The 18,351-nt window shown below is 38.1% G+C and overlaps 1 protein-coding gene across 5 annotated transcripts in view; it reads left to right on the top strand.

The window, feature by feature from the left end:
- fubp3 (far upstream element (FUSE) binding protein 3) overlaps positions 1-18,351 on the top strand; it is a 108,077-nt gene that overhangs the window by 73,024 nt on the left and 16,702 nt on the right. For 3 of the 5 annotated variants that reach the window (XM_072565732.1, XM_072565734.1, XM_072565731.1), the window contains exons 13-17: positions 4,135-4,298; positions 5,185-5,258; positions 6,074-6,153; positions 9,175-9,291; positions 12,790-12,858. In XM_072565732.1, the coding sequence (XP_072421833.1) occupies positions 4,135-4,298; positions 5,185-5,258; positions 6,074-6,153; positions 9,175-9,291; positions 12,790-12,858 (504 nt within the window). The remainder of the gene's footprint in view (positions 1-4,134; positions 4,299-5,184; positions 5,259-6,073; positions 6,154-9,174; positions 9,292-12,789; positions 12,859-18,351) is intronic. The other 2 variants (XM_072565735.1, XM_072565733.1) reach the window with 1 other exon arrangement.

Raw genomic sequence — 18,351 nt, 5'->3', positions numbered from 1 at the left:
TCATGTTTGTTTAAAAGCCTTCCTTTTTATCTGTGTAATCTCCCCATTCCCATAACCCTCTGAGATATCTGCATTCTATAATTCTGGCTGATTAGGCATGCTCAGTTTTAATCTCACACTCATTGATGGCTAAGCCTTCTGTTGTGTAGAGCCTTAGCTGTGGTAATTCCTCAGTTTACCTCTCCATGCTTCAAAGTCACAGTTCTCCAAAAATCTATCATTGATCAAACTTCTGGTCACCTGACCCATTTTCTTCCGATGTTTTAATTTGTTATAATATTTTTGAAAAATACCTTGGATTTTTTTATTGTGTTAAAGGCGTTATATAAGTAAGTTTGCAGAGAATTTTGTAGTGTATAATGCAATATTTAAGAACCTGCTGGTGATGGTCAGAACGTACTGAGGTGCTGTTTTAAGAATGTTAGACAGCATTAAAGCATACTGGCCAATTATGCTTTTCCTTTCTAACTTTCTGTTGCCAATAGATTGTCGCTATTAGATGTTAGTGTTTTGTGCTTAAGTGGATTATTAAATGGAGAGCTCTCGAAGGGTGTGGACAAATCCATAACACGTGATATTGAATGGATAATTCACAAAATTAAACAAAGCAAAGTGTCTGGCCAAAACTGATCCCCTCATTCAAATATTGCATTGGGTTTTTTAATAAAAGCGCAGCCTTGGATTCCACCCCCCCCCCCCCCCCACCCACCATTAACTGGGTTTAAAGTCTCAATAATTTCAACAGTATAACTGGCGCTAACTTAATTAAACCGTTTTGCTGCTTTATTATGTTAATATGAACTGTATATGTCAAGTGTTCAGCGTTTGTTTTTGATCTCCAGTGTTTGTCATTTATTCCTGTTATTTTCCTACAAATTGCAAAATAACTAGAAAAAGAGTCATTTTAAAAGTATTTAAAGGCATTTTTGTTTTGTCAAGTCTGAGATCTTTGAAGTCTGGTTTCGGAGAGTTAAACTTTGTCGGACTCCTTTACATTTTCATGAAGAGAATAATGAAGTGGCTTAAATTTCTGACACAACCCTTGACCTGTTTTAACTAAACTAATGATGGTTGAATGGAGCTGTTTTTAAGATGAAATGTGACTGAGATCACCCAAAATTTGTTCTCTTCTACCCCACCAACACCCCCCCCCCCCTTCCATTCTGCTGCCCCACAAAACCCACATTAAAAAAGATCAGTTCATTTGACTATATTGTGGTTGTGAGAACAGGGGCGGGTGAAGAAGCACACGCTTTGAAAAACCAGGCCCTCATTGTGCGCATCCACAGCTTAATGTGAGTTACAATGTGCTGAAGCTAATGTGACATTAATTGTTGGTGGTTGAGGGTTCGGTTCATGATCTTGTGTGAATCTCCCCTCACCACCCGTCCCTCTTTGGACGGAGTGTAATTGAAATCTGACTGCATAACCAGTATTTCACGGGTCTTTTCAGGATCACTCTATCGCCCAGTCTCTAAAGTTGATGTCCAGCATTGCCTTTTCAGTGGCTCTGACCAGCTGAAAGAATTCTGAAAAGGCAGTGAGGCAATAGAAACGTCAAGTGCTTTCTCTGTTGGGTGAAGGCAGGAGCTAGAAGATAAATCGTTACTTCTCTTCGCCATATTACCATGATAAAAAAAAATTGATGGATAATTCTCTAGTGCTGGGCAGTGTCACTGCTGTCTTTTTACTGGTTTGATTAATTGCTTTACAATTTTCATCAAGTACCATTGCAGTCGGTTTCACATTGCACCCCTGTCAGGTGGAAGAATAGACTGACTGTTGAACGTGTCTGTGACTGGCCACCAAGCGTCTTGTGAGTGACCTCCCCCAGTGGGTGCATTAACCACCAAGGGCACCCCTTTGGACTCACTGGAGGAAGGGGACAGTGAGAGAAACAGTCAGAGCAAGCATACACAACTCAACAAGTAATTGATGTTAGGACATAAACATTAGATTTTAATCAGCGTGCGGGTTTGAAAAGCCTTTGAGCTCAGATTGTTTGGTGAATAAAGCAGTGAAGAGAAGGCGTAAATTGGCTACATCTAGGAAGGCCACGCTTTAATTGATTTTGTAGGGGAATAGCATCGTTTTTTTTTACGTTCCTTGGCTTTCAATATGTTTAACAGGTACTTTCCCTGCTGTCTGCAAACATTACAAAAGGATGCAATTAAAAAGGCACTTTCCACAGTAACTGTTTGGGGGAGGGTAAGAATTGAGCTATGAGAGAAATCTTAGTGACTGCACTTCTTTAACACATGAATTTCAATTTAGTACTTGCTGCAGGCGTTTTACAGGCATTACATTTTATAGGATATATTTTATTAAATTCAAAGTTATAGGTTAACCATTGACATGGTTTTAAGGAGCAATCTGCCAATAAAGTATGTTAAATAATTTTAGAACTCATTTTAAAACTTGTTTGAATTCTACTCTCTGAATTAAGTGCCTTCAGTTTGATCTAGTCTATTGTAGTGAGGAACATATTTTTCTGAATTTTATAATGGTGTTGTCAAACCTAGAGGTTACAGCATTAATAAAGTTCGCACCATTGTTCATTGAAGTTTTTGCATGGGCGCTTGCAATTGTTGTTATGTTAAATGTCCTGACCTGATTTTGTCACAGGAATTGTTAACATCATAGTTCATTCTGGACATAGGTTTACTCTTCTAAAACTCAAATGGGCAGGAAAGAAATTTCCCAATGAACTGATTGCATTTAACTCCTGCTATATTTGCGTATCTATTCCATAAGGTGTTTTCCGTAAGATTTTTATGGGTGCATGCTCATTAATTCCTGCTTGTATATTTAGTAAGCAATTTACATTTTCCTACACGAACATGGTCAATGTGTAAAATATTTTAAATTGTTTGTGCCATTAATTTCAGTATTTTCTCTCTATCTCTTTCACTCTACCACTCCTTCTCACCAAATTAACCAAGAAAAAAGGTTTTAACACAGCACAGTGAGAGATGTGTTTTTATTAAATTAGCCAGTTTGGTGTATCTGATCTCGAATTTTGCTTTTGTTGTGAACAAGGGTATTCCCACAGATCAGATAGTGTATTTTGAAGACATTTCTTATGACCATAAAATCAAGCAAAGGTATTTGCTTTGCTGTAATGGCTGTGTTTGTATGATTGAGCTTCCTGTCCATCACACCCAATATATTCTGACATGTCTGTAAGTGCTAACTAAAATTGCTGCAAGTGAAATGTTTGATGCTTGTTGGTGGGCTATAGAAGGTTCAAATTATCATAACTTGCAAGTCCTCTATAAAGATCACATTCTTGGGGATTAGTTTCGAGCTGTAAAACGTTGGTTTGTTAATGAATGCTCACCATGCAACTGTATGAAATGTTTTTCTTTTGGGCTTACTGAATCCTGCTTTGTATTCTAGTGAAGTAGCTAAGGCTTATGTACTTAATTACTTAATGAAGGAAATTTCAAACCCCACTATCATACCAACACTTCCTCATTTGAGCTTTATATTTCAGGGATTTTACTTGCTTTTGGGAGTGGTAGTGCACATACGTGCATTTGAAGAATTGTCTTATGGTCCTTTGGAGATCACATCACCAGGGTCAAGGCTGGCTGCCTGACCAATGGTCACATTTAACAATGGGTTATGAATGTAGTCTCTTTACTTTTGTACATACTCTTTACCCTTTCTAGTATATCAGAGGTATGAGACTGAAAACACTCCCGATTGACATTAAAAACCATAGTTTCACATGTACAGACTAGTTTGATTTTAGTCAGGCTGTAGTACAACTCAACTCTATGACCCATTAATTTTCAGTGGAACTGAAGTCATTAATTTTGATTGTTGTCTTGGCCTATGCTTCTGTTCTGTTGTCTTAGCTATTTTTTTAACATGTTTCACTAATGTAAGAAGCAAATCGCTAATGCAAATGTTTTAGCATCTGCATTTGTTTCAGGGGAGGTTCATGTTAGATTATATTTTCAACTAGTTTGTGAATGCCCGATATTACTGCAGAATTACTAGACAATAATCTGTAATCGGTCTATAAATAAGTTAAGTATTTTTATTGTTGATGAGTTGTATTTTGGTATGAAATGTATTGTTAACTCTGTTCTAAGGGCACTTTAATATTTCCATCTCATTCTTCAGGGGGAGAGACGATCAAAAGCATCAACCAGCAAACAGGAGCACATGTAGAACTACAGAGAAATCCACCACCAAATTCTGATCCTAATATTCGAATATTCATTATCCGTGGAGCTCTACAACAGATTGAGCATGCTAGACAGTTAATAGAAGAAAAAATCAATGGGGTGAGATTTTATTCCATTTTTTGACTGCTGTTTTCCATTTCTTTCATCTCAATCTGTGCTTCACAGTTTAATTTTGTTCCAGACTTTTTTTAGCCTTCAATAAAGCTCCACTGCAGATACATGTCAATGCTGCTGCACGATGACATATTAACATCTGTTGATTTATTTTCCCCTATGAGAAAGCTTTAATATCAGAGTCATTTACTTTCTCAATCCCCTTTTTGAGTGTTTCTTCTGCGTTGTGCAGGGCCTGTTATCTTTCAAAAGTAACTCATTCCTCAAGTTCATAGAATCCTAAAATGTTGCAGCTCAGAAGAAGCCACAGACTCATAACTGGGACGGTTGGTTGAAAGAGTTATCAAAATTTCTGGTCTGTGCTAATCATTAAGAATTTTGATTGTTTATCGAATAGAGATTAAAAAATTTTAAAAATGAAAGTTTTTTTTATTAAACGATGGTGCTTGCAGTAAACCGTTTGAAGGACTCTGAGTTCATAACTGTCAGCCTTGGCTGAGTAATATCACGCTCCTATCTGATGCAGAAGGAAGTATGTTCAAACCCAACTTCAGAGATTTGAACAGAACCTCTGCTGAGACTTCTGCAAAGAAGTGAGTATTGGACCATCTCATAGATGAGTGATTGAATAAAGACTGAGTCTCTCATAAAAAATCTCGCATTATGTTTCAGTAAACAGCAGAGCAGTTCTCCCAGTAACCTGATCACTTGTATCTAAAACAAATGATCTAGTCGCTAATATAATTTTTGCTTATGGAACTTTCTTGTGACCAAATTGTTTGCTGTTCTCACATTACAACTCAAAATGAAATAATTCTTCACTTAAAAGTTCTTTCTCTTTCTTAAACACTTCCTTTTTGTGCACTTTCAGGGTCCAGGACCTGGTGGCCCTGGAGGGTTTAACACAAGCCCTTATAGTCAAGGACCACCTGGACACCATCAAAAGTAAGTATCATAATTCTGCAGTAATTTCATTTTAAGATGGGACAATTGTCTTCACTTATGTGAGTGGAGGGGCGTTGCGAAGTTTCAACAATGTGTGGTTTCTACCTACCTTGTTTCAAAGCTTTGAGTTTTTTGGTCAGAATTTCTGATAAATATATGCATGCCTCACCAAGTTTTGAATCTCTGATTAAGCTACTGAAAAATCCTTCAATAATAATCCCATAAGACATAGGAACAGAAGTAGGCCATTCAACCCACATTTACTTCCTCATTTCAATGAGATCACATCTGGTTCAATCCTTGGCTCCACTTTTTTTCCTTCCCCCTAACGGATGCACTCAGATTCTGACCATACAAGTATATCCTGCTGTCAAAATGCAAGTCAAGGTTAGCTGGACCCCATGTATGCACAGTTTAGCTATTTAAAAGGCGTTTAAAAGGAGTTACATTACTGGTAACTCTGTCACTGTTTGTCTGATTGGGCAAACCAACTTTTTGCAACTTGCCCTTCCAAGTCTTGGTCATGAGTAAATTGCTCCTGGGGTATTGCAGGTCTGCCTGGTTCATGCATAAACCCATGCCTACATGGAAGGCCTTCGCAAGTAATAATTATCTTACCTTGCAGTGTTGCCTTGGAATCAAGACCTTAGTTTTCCCATCCTTTGCTCCCAACCATGCGCCGCCACCCCCCCCCCCCCCCCCCCCACTACTCGTCACTAGGTGATTGGTCCTGGTATGTGCTAATGTTAAATTCATGATATCCTGTTGCATATCCACCTTCTGCTAAATGTTTTGCTCATTTATTTCAAACATAGTGGCCCACCACAAGCTTTTATGACACAGGGATGGGGAAGTACGTACCAACCTTGGCAGCAACAAGGACAGCAGGATCCAAGTGAGTGATTTGTTTATAACTAGCAGCAGCTGTGTTTTCTTATTGTCCTTTGGCCCTTTACCAACTCATTGTAGTATTAGTTCTGTTAAGTTTAATCTAGTGGTTTGCTACTAGACAGCAGTGACTTTTCATCACCCTTCTTGGAATGTTTACAAGGACATTGAAATTCAAGAGACAAAGCAGTGTTTTTCAATCCACATATTTCAACACGTTAAGTTGCCCTGCACACATTTCCTCTAAGTACAAAACCTGCTTCTGTAATCCATCTCCAGCATCTATTTCAGCCAGTCCTAACCACAGTCAAATTTATTTAAATTATTTACAACTTTTTTCCAGTTTAATTGTTTTTATTTTCGTTCCGTCCCAGCTGTAGCAGCTTAGACTAGTTGAAACAAACCTAACAATTGTAACTATTTATGTTGTAGAAAAGTTTAAAGTGTACCATTATTCTAGCAATGATGTGAAGGTACTGGCTTGAAAGTGCCACTTCACCTGATGAAGGAGTAGTGCTCTGAAAGCTTGATTTCAAATAAACCTGTTGGACTATAACCTGGTGTCATGTGACTTCTGACATGATTATAGCAATCCTAGTGATTTGCACATTCCCTCGCCAAGTTCTCTTTCCATATTGTTTTCCACTTATAAGGAATCTTGGCTGCTCTATTCTAGACAGTTCTATACCGTCCAGGATTGTTACTGGACCTGACAGTTAAACAATACAGCTCCCTGCATTTGAGATGGGCAGAGAATTCCCATCAAACTGCTCCATCCATTGCATAGCATTGCATCCTAGCATTCAGCAGTGCAGCAACATTATCTCCTGATGGGGAAAAACCTGCAGCCAATTAAGGGAAAAGTCCCGCGGAATTTATCGCCACAACCACCATACCTTAAGTTTCAAAGTAATGAGTCTTCCATTATTTCTTACAGTTACTGTTAATTAATGTTACTCTTATTACAAAATAGCCTATCACAAATTTAGGAGTCCAAGCCCATTGTTTCATTTACTTAAGGTGGAGATGGTAATACGCTATTTTCTAATTAAATATGAGGGTTTAAATGCTGCAGTGCCAAGATAATACATTATAATGTTCATTCCATATTATGTTTATGTTTCATTGACTGTAACATTGTAATTGTATGAACAGCATCACTATCACCACCAAAGGCCAGGCCATCTATCTTGTAAGACTGCTGCAGTTTAAGTAGGTTTTTAGATTTTCACTGTTGCTTTTCCTTCTGTTTCATTACTGCTAAAATATTCTTGCTTGCAGGCCATGCCCACTCTCATCAAACATGTTATATTTTTATGTCCTTTGCGCGCTCAAATTTTTGCAGCTCTTATTTTTGTCAATTATCACCACCAGATTTTTGGTGCTGAGCAATCCCACCGTAGAATATAAATAGGCTATTCAAATGTGTTAACTACAGAGGAAGCTCGATTATTCGAAGGACACAGGCGGGCAGTATTTCTTTAAGTTAATTGAATTCCGGATAATTGAATGCTGGATAGCATAGTTTAGCCAAGCATCGGGACCTTGCAGTCTTGCCAGATAAACTGATATTCGGATTATTGAATGCTGGATAATATAATTGAGCCGAACATCAGAACCTTGCAATCTTGCCAGATAAATGAATGCTGGATAATCAAGGTTCCTCTGTTTACTGAAAAGTTACAGTATACGATACATAAAAATGTCTACTTATTGTAAATTAAGTATCTTAGCACGATATCATGTAACTTATTTTATTGTCATTGCCTTTTTGAGCCTGTTTGTTCTAATTCATCCTAACATGTATATAATTTCTCTATCCTATTACTATAATTTGCTTTTAAGCTAATGTTCCCATGGTGTTCAGTGGTAGTAGTTGAATTGTATGAGCAGAACACTGTTCTTCAGCCTATTTAAATATTACTTCTCCTTAAAAATCAGCATTTTCTTCAACTTCTGTGAGCACAGTAATCCACTAATAACTGAGGGAAGTTAACATTTTGGATTTGAAACCTCAAAGTGGTTGTCAGAAGACCGGCACCCAAAACTTGACTGCATCCTTTCTTTCAAATGATTATCATGTTTAATCATCTATTTTTATTTTAACCCTCTTATAGTTTGTCCTGAATTGTCTGTTATTATCTCACTACTTTTTAAACTGCAGTGTAGTGAATCGCATATGAATAAAATTGATGAGTAAAGGGTGATGAAAAGTATGGGACAAAATGGTACTAACAAAAGGTCTATGGATGAATATTGTATGTTTCAAATCAACGGATGCAGCAGCATACTTTGTTTTGGTATAGATTCCTGAACAAAATTTAATGTCATCTCTTCTGAAGTGGTTAGATTAATTTTTGTTCTGCAGAAAGACTGTTTTAACCTGGGCAGCCCCAGCTGCTTAACTTTGCTCTCAATTTGTACACTTGACTTGAAATCTTCCACCATCTCCCTGTTAATTCCATTGCGTAAATAGAAAACAACTCCTGCCCACTTAGAACCACTTCACTGAGTGTGCTTTTTAAGTGGAGGATATGTTACACAATGTTTCAGTTTCTCTTAACCAGTCAGCCATTTTTGTATACTGCAAAGTATGAAATATTAACTCTTCTCTACCCTTTTCCAAAAGCTGTGCATATATTTGAATACAATTTTTTTGAAGGTTGTTATCTGGTTCACTTTTTTGTCCAGTTTATTTATCACTAATGGCTTTACAAAAGCATCCTGTAACTAAATAAATATATTGAGAGGTGAATACTGGTCTTGTTGGTGATCTTTTCTTTGAAGGCTAATTCAGTAGAAAGAGGACCAATTCCAGTATCACTGGTAATAATCAATGATGTACTTGGATTCTAATTCCTTCAGATACAGTTGTGTTTGGTAAGTGGATGTAGAGTTATGTTTGCATGATTCAAAATTAGACCTTTAAAACTTTGAACTTGATTGTAAGCATTAATATCACGACATAAGTAAAGCCTACCAAAATTAGACAGTGATAGTTACTGTGACACTGTGTGTGTGTGTCTAGGTAAAGCTGCACAGCATTTGGGTACAGCAGCCTGGTCAGCTTACATCTCCCAGTTTTACCAGCAGCCTAACCAACAACAGCAAGCAACAATGGGGCAGAACTCGCAACAAAATTCAGGTTTGTATTTATAAAGATAAATTTTTCGAGTTCTTTCCATTTTCTATGCCTAGCACTTTTCAGCTATTACATGTGCAGTTCCAGAATCAATGTCACTTCTGATAAACTCCAAACCTAATAAGTGCAAGATATTGTGTGTGTTCTGAAACTGTCCTCCCATCTGACACTTTGTTATTAGAGGACCATTTGAGTTGAAAGTCTTCTATTTGTCAAACTGCTAAAGGTGGTTGTGAGTTTGGAGGTAATCCCAACAAAGTTTCTGCTGGGATATCGTGCTCTCTTTCCATTCTAATCTTTGAGAGCTATAGTTTTGTTCAGTCCTGTTAAGGACTGCTGATTTCTGTTTCTCACAAGGCGTTTGTCTACAGTATGCTAAATATGATCATGGTCTGCTGCATATTTCCACTGTTTTTAGTAGATTTCCTGTGTCATTTATTTTAGTGCGCAAGTCCACAGCACAGAATTGTCCAGCACAATGGCTAATAATCTTTGGGATATGAATTAGAATTTCAGCATTAAAGTAAAGGAGATGGTCTTCTGAGATTGAGAGATGAAGCTTGTTGTTGAGTTAGTGTAAAGGGAATTTCTGTGCCCAGGTCTGTGTGACAATGGGGCTAATCACAAAAATGGGCAACTATCAAATATCCTTCGTTGAAACATTTGAACAGTTCCAGTCAATGAGTGTTTATTCTGTGCAGTTATGTGCAATGTTATATGTAAAGTATCAGTGATACGAAACTGTATCTTGGCTGTTGTGTTGTAGGGTGTCTATTTTAGGATATTATGTGAAAAACAATTAAAATTATTGTCAAGTTTGAGTTTGAATCATGAGGTAAGACTTTGGAAGTATTAAGTTATCTTACTGCATATATGATATTCTGTTCATTTTTATCCTTCAACTTTTGTAGAGTGTTCCTTTTTGTGATCTGCTTCTAAATGGTGATCAGTGACAGTAACTTGTTAACCAGATAGAACAGACCTGATGAAATTATCCTTCATTTGAAAAGAATCTCAAATGAACACTTTTATTTGCTTGTTAAATTGCAATCCCTTTCGTTGGAAAGGAATAAGAATTCACTTGTGGCCGAAGTGGTTTAATTTTTTCAGTCAAGTTGTTTGCAACTCTTGTAGCTCACTTCCAGGGCAAATGGGACTTGAACCTGTACCTTCTGGTGCAGCGGTAGGCATACAACCACTGGCACCATAAGAACCCTGCCAGAGTGGTTTAGGTATTTTTAGTCACCCTGCTCAGACATATTACAACATTCCCCTGGGGAAAGAGGTACTTAAACCAGGCCCCTCTGGTACAGAGGTAGTAATGCTGTAGTTAAGTGATGGGAACTGCCCACAATCTTTCTTTTCCAGTTCTATTTGGTAACTAACTCAATTAGATGCTTAAAAAGTATGTGATAAGTAGTTTACCAATCAGATCATGTGTTTCTGGGCTGATGGATGACATGGTCTCTGAACTGCACAATTGAGTTTATGCATGTGTTAACAAATTAGATGTTACCCACATGGAACTGCAGAGGAGCACAGGCTCAAGGACTTCAGAAAGCGCCAAGTGCAAGGCGAACTACATGGGGTTCGGTTCCGAACGTGTATTTGCTGAGCTGTACTTGAGAGATTTAAATGTGTTGCTTTTAATCTTTGTTTTCTCCATTAATCCTGATCCAAATAAATCATATCACACAAAGATCATTTGGAGTTCAATAACATGCACAAATGCTAGTTTGCTTCTTTGCTAGTGTGTGTATTTTCAAAATGAGCCATTCATTCATTTATTTCAAGCTTGAGGTGGAACCTTGCATTAAATGTAGATTTAGTTTTTTCAAGACTTGTCCTGTGTTGCCAGTTGCAGAGTTTTCTAACTTTTTATTAAAATATGTTATTCACTCAGACTCTAATAGTTACTAACCTCTGTAACCAATTTCCATACTTGACATTTGCTGCGAAATGCAAATTCTTCCATTTGCGAAACTGTTCAAAAGTGCATTTGTCCTTTAAGCATTTTGATGTGAACAGCCTGTGATATTGGGAAGAAGGATAAGAATGATTTGTGTTTATGAAAGTGCCATAAAATGTAAAGCACTTTACAGCCAATTAAGTGTTTCTGAAGTATAGAAAGAATATCTTTGGAATAGAAGGTCTGTTACTCAGTTTGATATAGGTATGAGTGTTGCATTACAGATTGGTGATCTTTGCTACTTCGTGATGTAATGGAGAATGAATTTGTAGCAGTATTTCCCTCAGTGTTCCCAAAATTGAGGTCAGTTGTACCTCAACCTATGTTCTGCAGCAACACTCGCAAAATAATCCTCTGAAGATGTGGGGAATTCTTTAGTTGCTTTTCTATCTTTGTTGGATATATTAGTTATGATCTATTCAAATTGACTGTGCTTTACCATTTCTCTGATCTGCTGTTCTATAATCATGTGAATCACCTTGAAGAACCTCTTGCCATGAGAGTATGTTTTCAGTGTCCCCTTGCACTTGCATATACTATATAGGACCATAACTTGGTTTTTCTGTTGTTACTTTTGATCAATTTTGAATGTAATCCTGCAGATTGCAGCCTCTGTTCTCTCTTCTCCCCTCTCCACCACCTCAAAATTCATGATCTTTTATTTCATTGTCCCATCTGCAATATTCAAAAGCAGCTTTGTCGCTACATTTGCTGTACTTCAATGTTTCATGCAGCACATTGAGTGGATTGCCTAACCTCATTGTAGCATTTGAGAAGCAAAGAGATCAAACAGAGCATGTGCATGTGTCTGGACTGTAAGGTGAAACCTCTGAAAGTGTCAACTGGGATCTGCTCGACATTACAGCACCTTGTTATATGATCAAGGACAACAGTTAAATATTTTGTGAATAGAATAGAGAAAAACGTGACTTCTGTCTTTCATCCTTACACCAGCACACTACTACTGAGGAATGATTGGAAGATGATAGAGTTTGTAAGGGTGAAGAGTCTTGTCTTCTAGATTGCAGGCATTTGCTGGTGCTGCTGATGAAATAAATTTTTGCCAGTTAGGGACTGCTTGATCTTACTCACTTCCTTTTGGGCTAAGATTGGAAGCTCTCATGAACAATCTGCTGCCAAGTTTCATTAGGAACATACTTGTAGAAATTGTGGAAAGTGCATCAGTTACATATTGTCATGTCATTAGCACAAGAAATTAATACTTCCATTGAGAGAAGTTTTCCCTTGCAATCAGAAGACTGCAAATTGAAGTAAGATTCAAACGTAATTTATTTGGGCGGTGTGCAATCTGAGTTGTCTGCAAGCCAAACTTGGTAGTACTTCTGAATCCTGACCAAGCATTAATGAGTAGCACTTGCTAATTAGTCATCACTACTCTGAATCAGATCAGTCTGTTCTGAACCTATTTGGAGTACTGAGGTGGCTTGCAAAAGATCTGACCTTTTTTTTTTAAACCTATAATATATTTTATATTAGTTTGTGAAATGTAATTTTCTTAAACCTGCCCACAGATCAGAATGGTGGCCAAACTGGTCAGATGGATTATTCCAAAGCCTGGGAGGATTACTACAAAATACTTGGTATGCATTTTTCTTGGACATTTTGTAAATGGCGTTTGAGTTGCCTTCTCAGAGGGGGTTTTCAGAAAACAGGCTTTGTGGGATAGAGAAATATTTTATTTCCTTTTTCTTCTCACTTTTCTTGCCTATCCTCTCCCTCTCCTCCAAAACCCTCCACTTTCTGTATCTATCATCTCCTTTCCAGTCTCCGTTAAAGCCTTGCAATCTTGCTTGATCAATCTAGCCTGCAACTGTGCTAGTAGTCCACAGCTTTCACGCTTCTATGGGCAGTAGAGCAAGCAATCGTACAGAATGAATGTAATAGTAGTGCTGGAAGCAGTGATTTACAATGCATGCGTATCTTGGTAAACCTGCAGATCTGAATTTTACATTTGCGATGTAGAACAGTACTGCTTGAGGATGAGTTCTGGTCCAGTCAAAACAACCAAAATAGGAATATTCTGTGAAAGAAGTTGCAGACTTGAGCTCAGTCCTCGAAGTTCTGTGATGTTCCTATTGCAGAACTGTGACTGGAAATATCTCTCAGACATGCTGATGAGGAGTGGATGGACTGTCCATGTTGTGTGACCTGCCTTATTTACATGCACAGCTGACTCTACAGTGCTGATGCAGCAACAAACTACATGCAGATCATTAGCCAGATAGGTCTATATAAGTCAGCAGCAGAGCACAACATTGTTTATCTGACTTGTGGCCAAAAGATGGCAGTGGTGGGGGCTGTTCTGTTATGGCAGTGTCCAGATATGTTGGAAAATATTTCCTGGGGTGGGATTTGATGCCTTCAGAAGCCATTGTACTTTTTCTTCCTTTGCCATTTTGTCACCACAGTCCCACACGTTGCTGCAGTTGTGCTGAGAGGTTAATGCTTTGCAAGCTCAGTGGTTTTGGCTTAATCATCTAGCAGCAAAAAGAACCATTGCATTTAAAAATACAAATAAATGCCTTTTACATTTGACAGCTTGCACAGTATGCATATATGACATCTAAAGCAGTAGAGCAGTAAGAATATAAGTTTGCAACTTTAAAAGAGAAGGGGACAAGAGCCCAAATACTGGGTGACAGAGTGGGGGTTTGGTAGATGGGATTTTTTTTTTATCTTTAGTGTAGTTTGTTTCCCAACTTTTGTTAGGGCTGTCTGTAAAATGACCGATCAAATGTGAATTTTATTTGTGTTAAAATCCAATTTACAGACAGCTGGAGGAATTCTGTACTACATTTGGTTCAATGTCTTTGTTCTTTTCCCTGCAAACTTAATTTTTTTTTCTTTATCAAAGTTTTGAATTTTGTTTTCACCTATTTATAGTGGCACATTCAGTGTTCTGAAGCTCTACCTGATAGCAGTCCAGTTCACCTAATCTCTCCCTTCATCCATTTTCTTGTGATCTTGAAATTTATGCCTTTTAGTTACTACCTTCCAAGCAATGGAATACTTTTCCAGATTTACCTCATCCAAACTATCATAACTTGACCCTATGAGCTCTCTTAAATCTTTTCTATTTCGGTGAAAGGTATTCCAATTTGTTGCGGGAATTGGAAAACTTGTTGGAAGCTGTACATTCATCACTTTTCACTAATATTTTTGGTTGTTCGAAGATTTGTAGTTCAATGGTCTTGTTGTGTATGACTGTTCAATTCACCTATGTAATGGTGGAGTGAATAAGACACCGAAATCCCCTGGTGGTGTTGGTTCAAGACATTTCATTCGGTGATCAGCTAATCAGGCCATAAGGAATTAGGATCGTAATGGCTTTGACATAAAGATTTAATACGTGTGTAATTTGCCATGCTTTGGACAATTCCATGTTGTCTTAAAGTGGACCCATCAATTCCAAGTTGATTTTATGGTGCACAAATGTCTTGCTTTTAATAATTACACATCTTGAGATTTTAATCTTTGCCTGCTGTGTTTGTTTTATTTAGGTAGCAATGATAGTTATCTTTTTGAACTATTAAAATCTTAAGTCAGGTATGTTTCTAAAGGCAAGTGTGGACATATTTTGAATGACCCCATTCTCTGCACTGTAAACATGGGTTAAACTCATAGTATTTCATGTTTCATTCACTCTGAATCAATAACTTGTTGAATATTATAGTTCTGTTTTGAAATGAAAAAGCATGAAGGATCTTTTGTCATCTGTAGCAGGTGGAACCTGTAGTTGGTCCTGACCTTCCTTTTCAAAGGGTCTTGTCCTATGACTGTGGCCAAGTCTCTCCTTTTTTTTCCTTGTCCTCCTCCAGTCTTTTATGTTAAATGCTCCCTCCCCCTGCCTCTTTAATGCCATTTGTAGTCTGTGTGAAGGACAGAAGCCCTTCAGGGTCAAAGCAGCACTGCAAGCTCTTTAAAAGGCAGGGAAACGGATTCCTGAGCTATTGAAGTGGAGGTTTTTTCGTGGTTGCTGCTGGGGTCCACGCCTGCTGGTGACTTGTGCCATCTCCTGGCTGTTGATATTGTCTGTCTGTGATTTAAGATGGCCTTGCAGTGCCCTGAGGCCAAATGCTAGCCACCTTCCTGAAGAGCCCTGTTGTGAACATGCGCAGGATAAAAGGAGCTTGAAAACTAAAAGCTGGAATTGGAGCCATTTCTAATTAACTTCTGCATCAAGAGCTTGACGGTCTTCCGTGGCACATTTTAACAATTTCTTTCTGCAGCATGATCATCACTGAGATGAGCTACAGATCAAATAAGCTTGCACCAGTGTCATTTAGTCTTTGATTTAGCTAATTCCCAAATTGAGAGATTAAATTTTTAAAATGTGCACATGGGATTACAAAAGTGTGACCAAAACAAAAGGACGTAAATATAGAAAGTATCTATCTAGTTTGTTTAAAAACTAACTCTTGACTCAAGAATTTGAACTACACTGTGCATTGTTTTTACAAGTAATACAATGTAACTTAGTTTCTATGCAGGAATCTTGTCCATTTGACATGATTCATTTTCATGCCCAGTTTTATGAAATGTTTTATTCTGTGCATATTGAAGGAGTCATTAATTGATGTTTTTGAAATTTAAATCTCAATTAATTTCCAGGTAATTTGAATTACAGTATAAAAGTTATTTGAACTGAAGCTTCCTCCCCACCGGTGACTACATTTTGACAGGCCGTATAGACTGGGAAAGTCATCTAAGTAGCCCTAGAATTGACTTTAAGATTAAAACTGCCCTTCCTAGTTAGGACAGGGAGTATCAGTCAAGATTCCAGTTCCTGACAGTCTTTTCATATCCTTCTACTGAACATGCGAAGGTAGGTTAATAGTAGGATTGGATTTGATTGCAACAGATTGTGATCCATTTAGCCATTGATGCTCATTGTTCAGGCAGTGACATGGTGAAACCTGAAGAAGTTGATCCACAAGATAAGTTTAAGTAGAGGGTAAGGGAACAAAGTTTGATGTCGCTCCCAATCCTTGGAATCTGATAACACAGGAGGTGACCAATTGACCCACTATGCGTGTGCTTGCTCTTAGAAACAGTTACCTTATTTAGACCCAACTTTTTCCTTTTAATAATTTTACTGTTAATTAGTTGAAATTGCATAGATTGTACTACTTTTTTTTTCTTTCTGATCTGAATTTTGAAGCATTCTGTCTGTAAGCTGCATTACTGAGGTTGTGAATTTCATTTCCAAGCCAACTGCAAGAAAATGTCTGGGGAGAGTTGTGGTGCCTTCTAGTGCAGGATATTTTGCAGCTTGCTGCTGACTGAAATGCACAAAATGTGATTGGTGAAAAAAGGAGCTTGATTCTTCTCTCTTGGCACAGATTTTACTGTTGGGGAATCATTAAGTGCCTCTCTCGTACTTTGGAGCTCCAAGGTTTTGTGTAACGTTGCTGTGCTTCTCAGGTGCTGTATGATTATTTTCCTTTAAATCCTTAAAAGCTCCTAAAGATGCTGACTTTTAAATATCCTCCTGGTGTAGTTGGCAATGTAGAAAAATGCACGATAAATTCCTTGCTCCTTTTGCGCCAGAGACCCGGGTTCAATTCCCGCCTCAGGTCACTGTGTGGAGTTTGCACGTTCTCCCAGTGTCTGCCTGGGTTTCCTCTGGGTGCTCCGGTTTCCTCCCACAGTCCAAAGAGGTGCAGGTCAGGTGAATTGGCCATACTAAATTGCCCGTAGTGTTCGGTGAAGGGGTAAGTGTAGGGGTATGGATGGGTTGCGCTTCGGCGGGTTAATGTGGACTTGTTGGGCTGAAGGGCCTGTTTCCACACTGTAGGTAATCTAATCTAAAAAAAAATCTAAAAACAAAACATTTCATAGTATCTCCACCCCAACGTGCAGTTTTGAGACTATTACTTAAGGGGGTGAGTTGTTGTTGGATTTTGTGCACAGGTAGAAACTCCTGTGTGCTATCTGTTTGTTTTTGTCACTCCACATCCTCTTCACAAATCCAAGCTCTTTTCTACCCAGCCTGATGAGGAATCTGAGCAATACAAGACTAACAATCCCATGTCCAATCTGTTTGGTGCTCTTGGGTGTCTCTTGGGTTGGGACTGTTGATATTTCTGTCTATTTATCTCTTGTTTAATGCACCCCAAATGAATTGAGTAGTAGTGCTTCTGTCCCTAATTGCTATTGTTAAAGTCAGCATTGTATCCGACTATGGCATCTGTCCCACTAAGATAGCCTTTCTGCTTGTATGAAAAAAATTATCACTTTGCAAATAAACTTGGTCATTATAGCTGTGATTGGTTCAAGGGAACTGATTTTGGATTGAAGATGTTCCTGAGCTGGTTTTTAAATGTGTAGTTTAAAATCTTGTTTGTCCTTGGCATAAGTGAACACTGAAATCCGTTGCACAGGGATCTGCCCGAGGCAGTTTAAATGAGAGGTTTGGAACAATAGTGTTGCTATAATCCTTAGCCGTTAATAATGGTATCCACGGGATTAGTTTCATTTTACTGAATTAATTGCTGTATACCCCTGCTGACATTTCTTTAGCTTGTTTTTTTCAAAAAGTTACCACTATGCAGCAACAAATTCTGATTCTTGTCTTATGCTGAGAAATTTCTTCTGCCTAGCATTATCTTGTGTAGTTTTGTCGCCTGCACTTGCACAGTAGCTTATCTGTCTTTTTAAGTGATAAACCGTGCATCCACAACCCCTATGAGCACTTTGCACTAAGTGTATTTCATGGGCATTCCTTTCTCTCATGCCGTTTAGTGCTGTATTTTAAAGCCGTTCTATAGCCTTGTTTTTAAACACCTGTGGAGGACAATTTGTGGGTCTCTGATCTTGTCATTTTAATAGTCTATGTGCAAGCTCCATGCTTGAGCTGGTCAGAAACAACTGGTTGTTTCTCATGGCCCAAACTAACGCACGCAATTAGATGGTGAATTTGTTCAATCTGTTAAAGTAGCTCTCCAAAATAGGAAGCAATGGTTACTTGCCAGCTTGCATGGTATAATTATAGGCATGACACATGTTAAATTGGGGTTTTCAAGATTTCCTGAGTAATAAGCATCTGAGTGCCTCTTTTAACCATTGTCCAG

Source organism: Chiloscyllium punctatum, chromosome 49 (assembly GCF_047496795.1).
Source record: "Chiloscyllium punctatum isolate Juve2018m chromosome 49, sChiPun1.3, whole genome shotgun sequence".
Lineage (NCBI taxonomy): Eukaryota > Metazoa > Chordata > Chondrichthyes > Orectolobiformes > Hemiscylliidae > Chiloscyllium > Chiloscyllium punctatum.
Note: the sequence above shows the minus strand (reverse complement) of the source record. Positions and strands in the feature narration are given on the sequence as shown.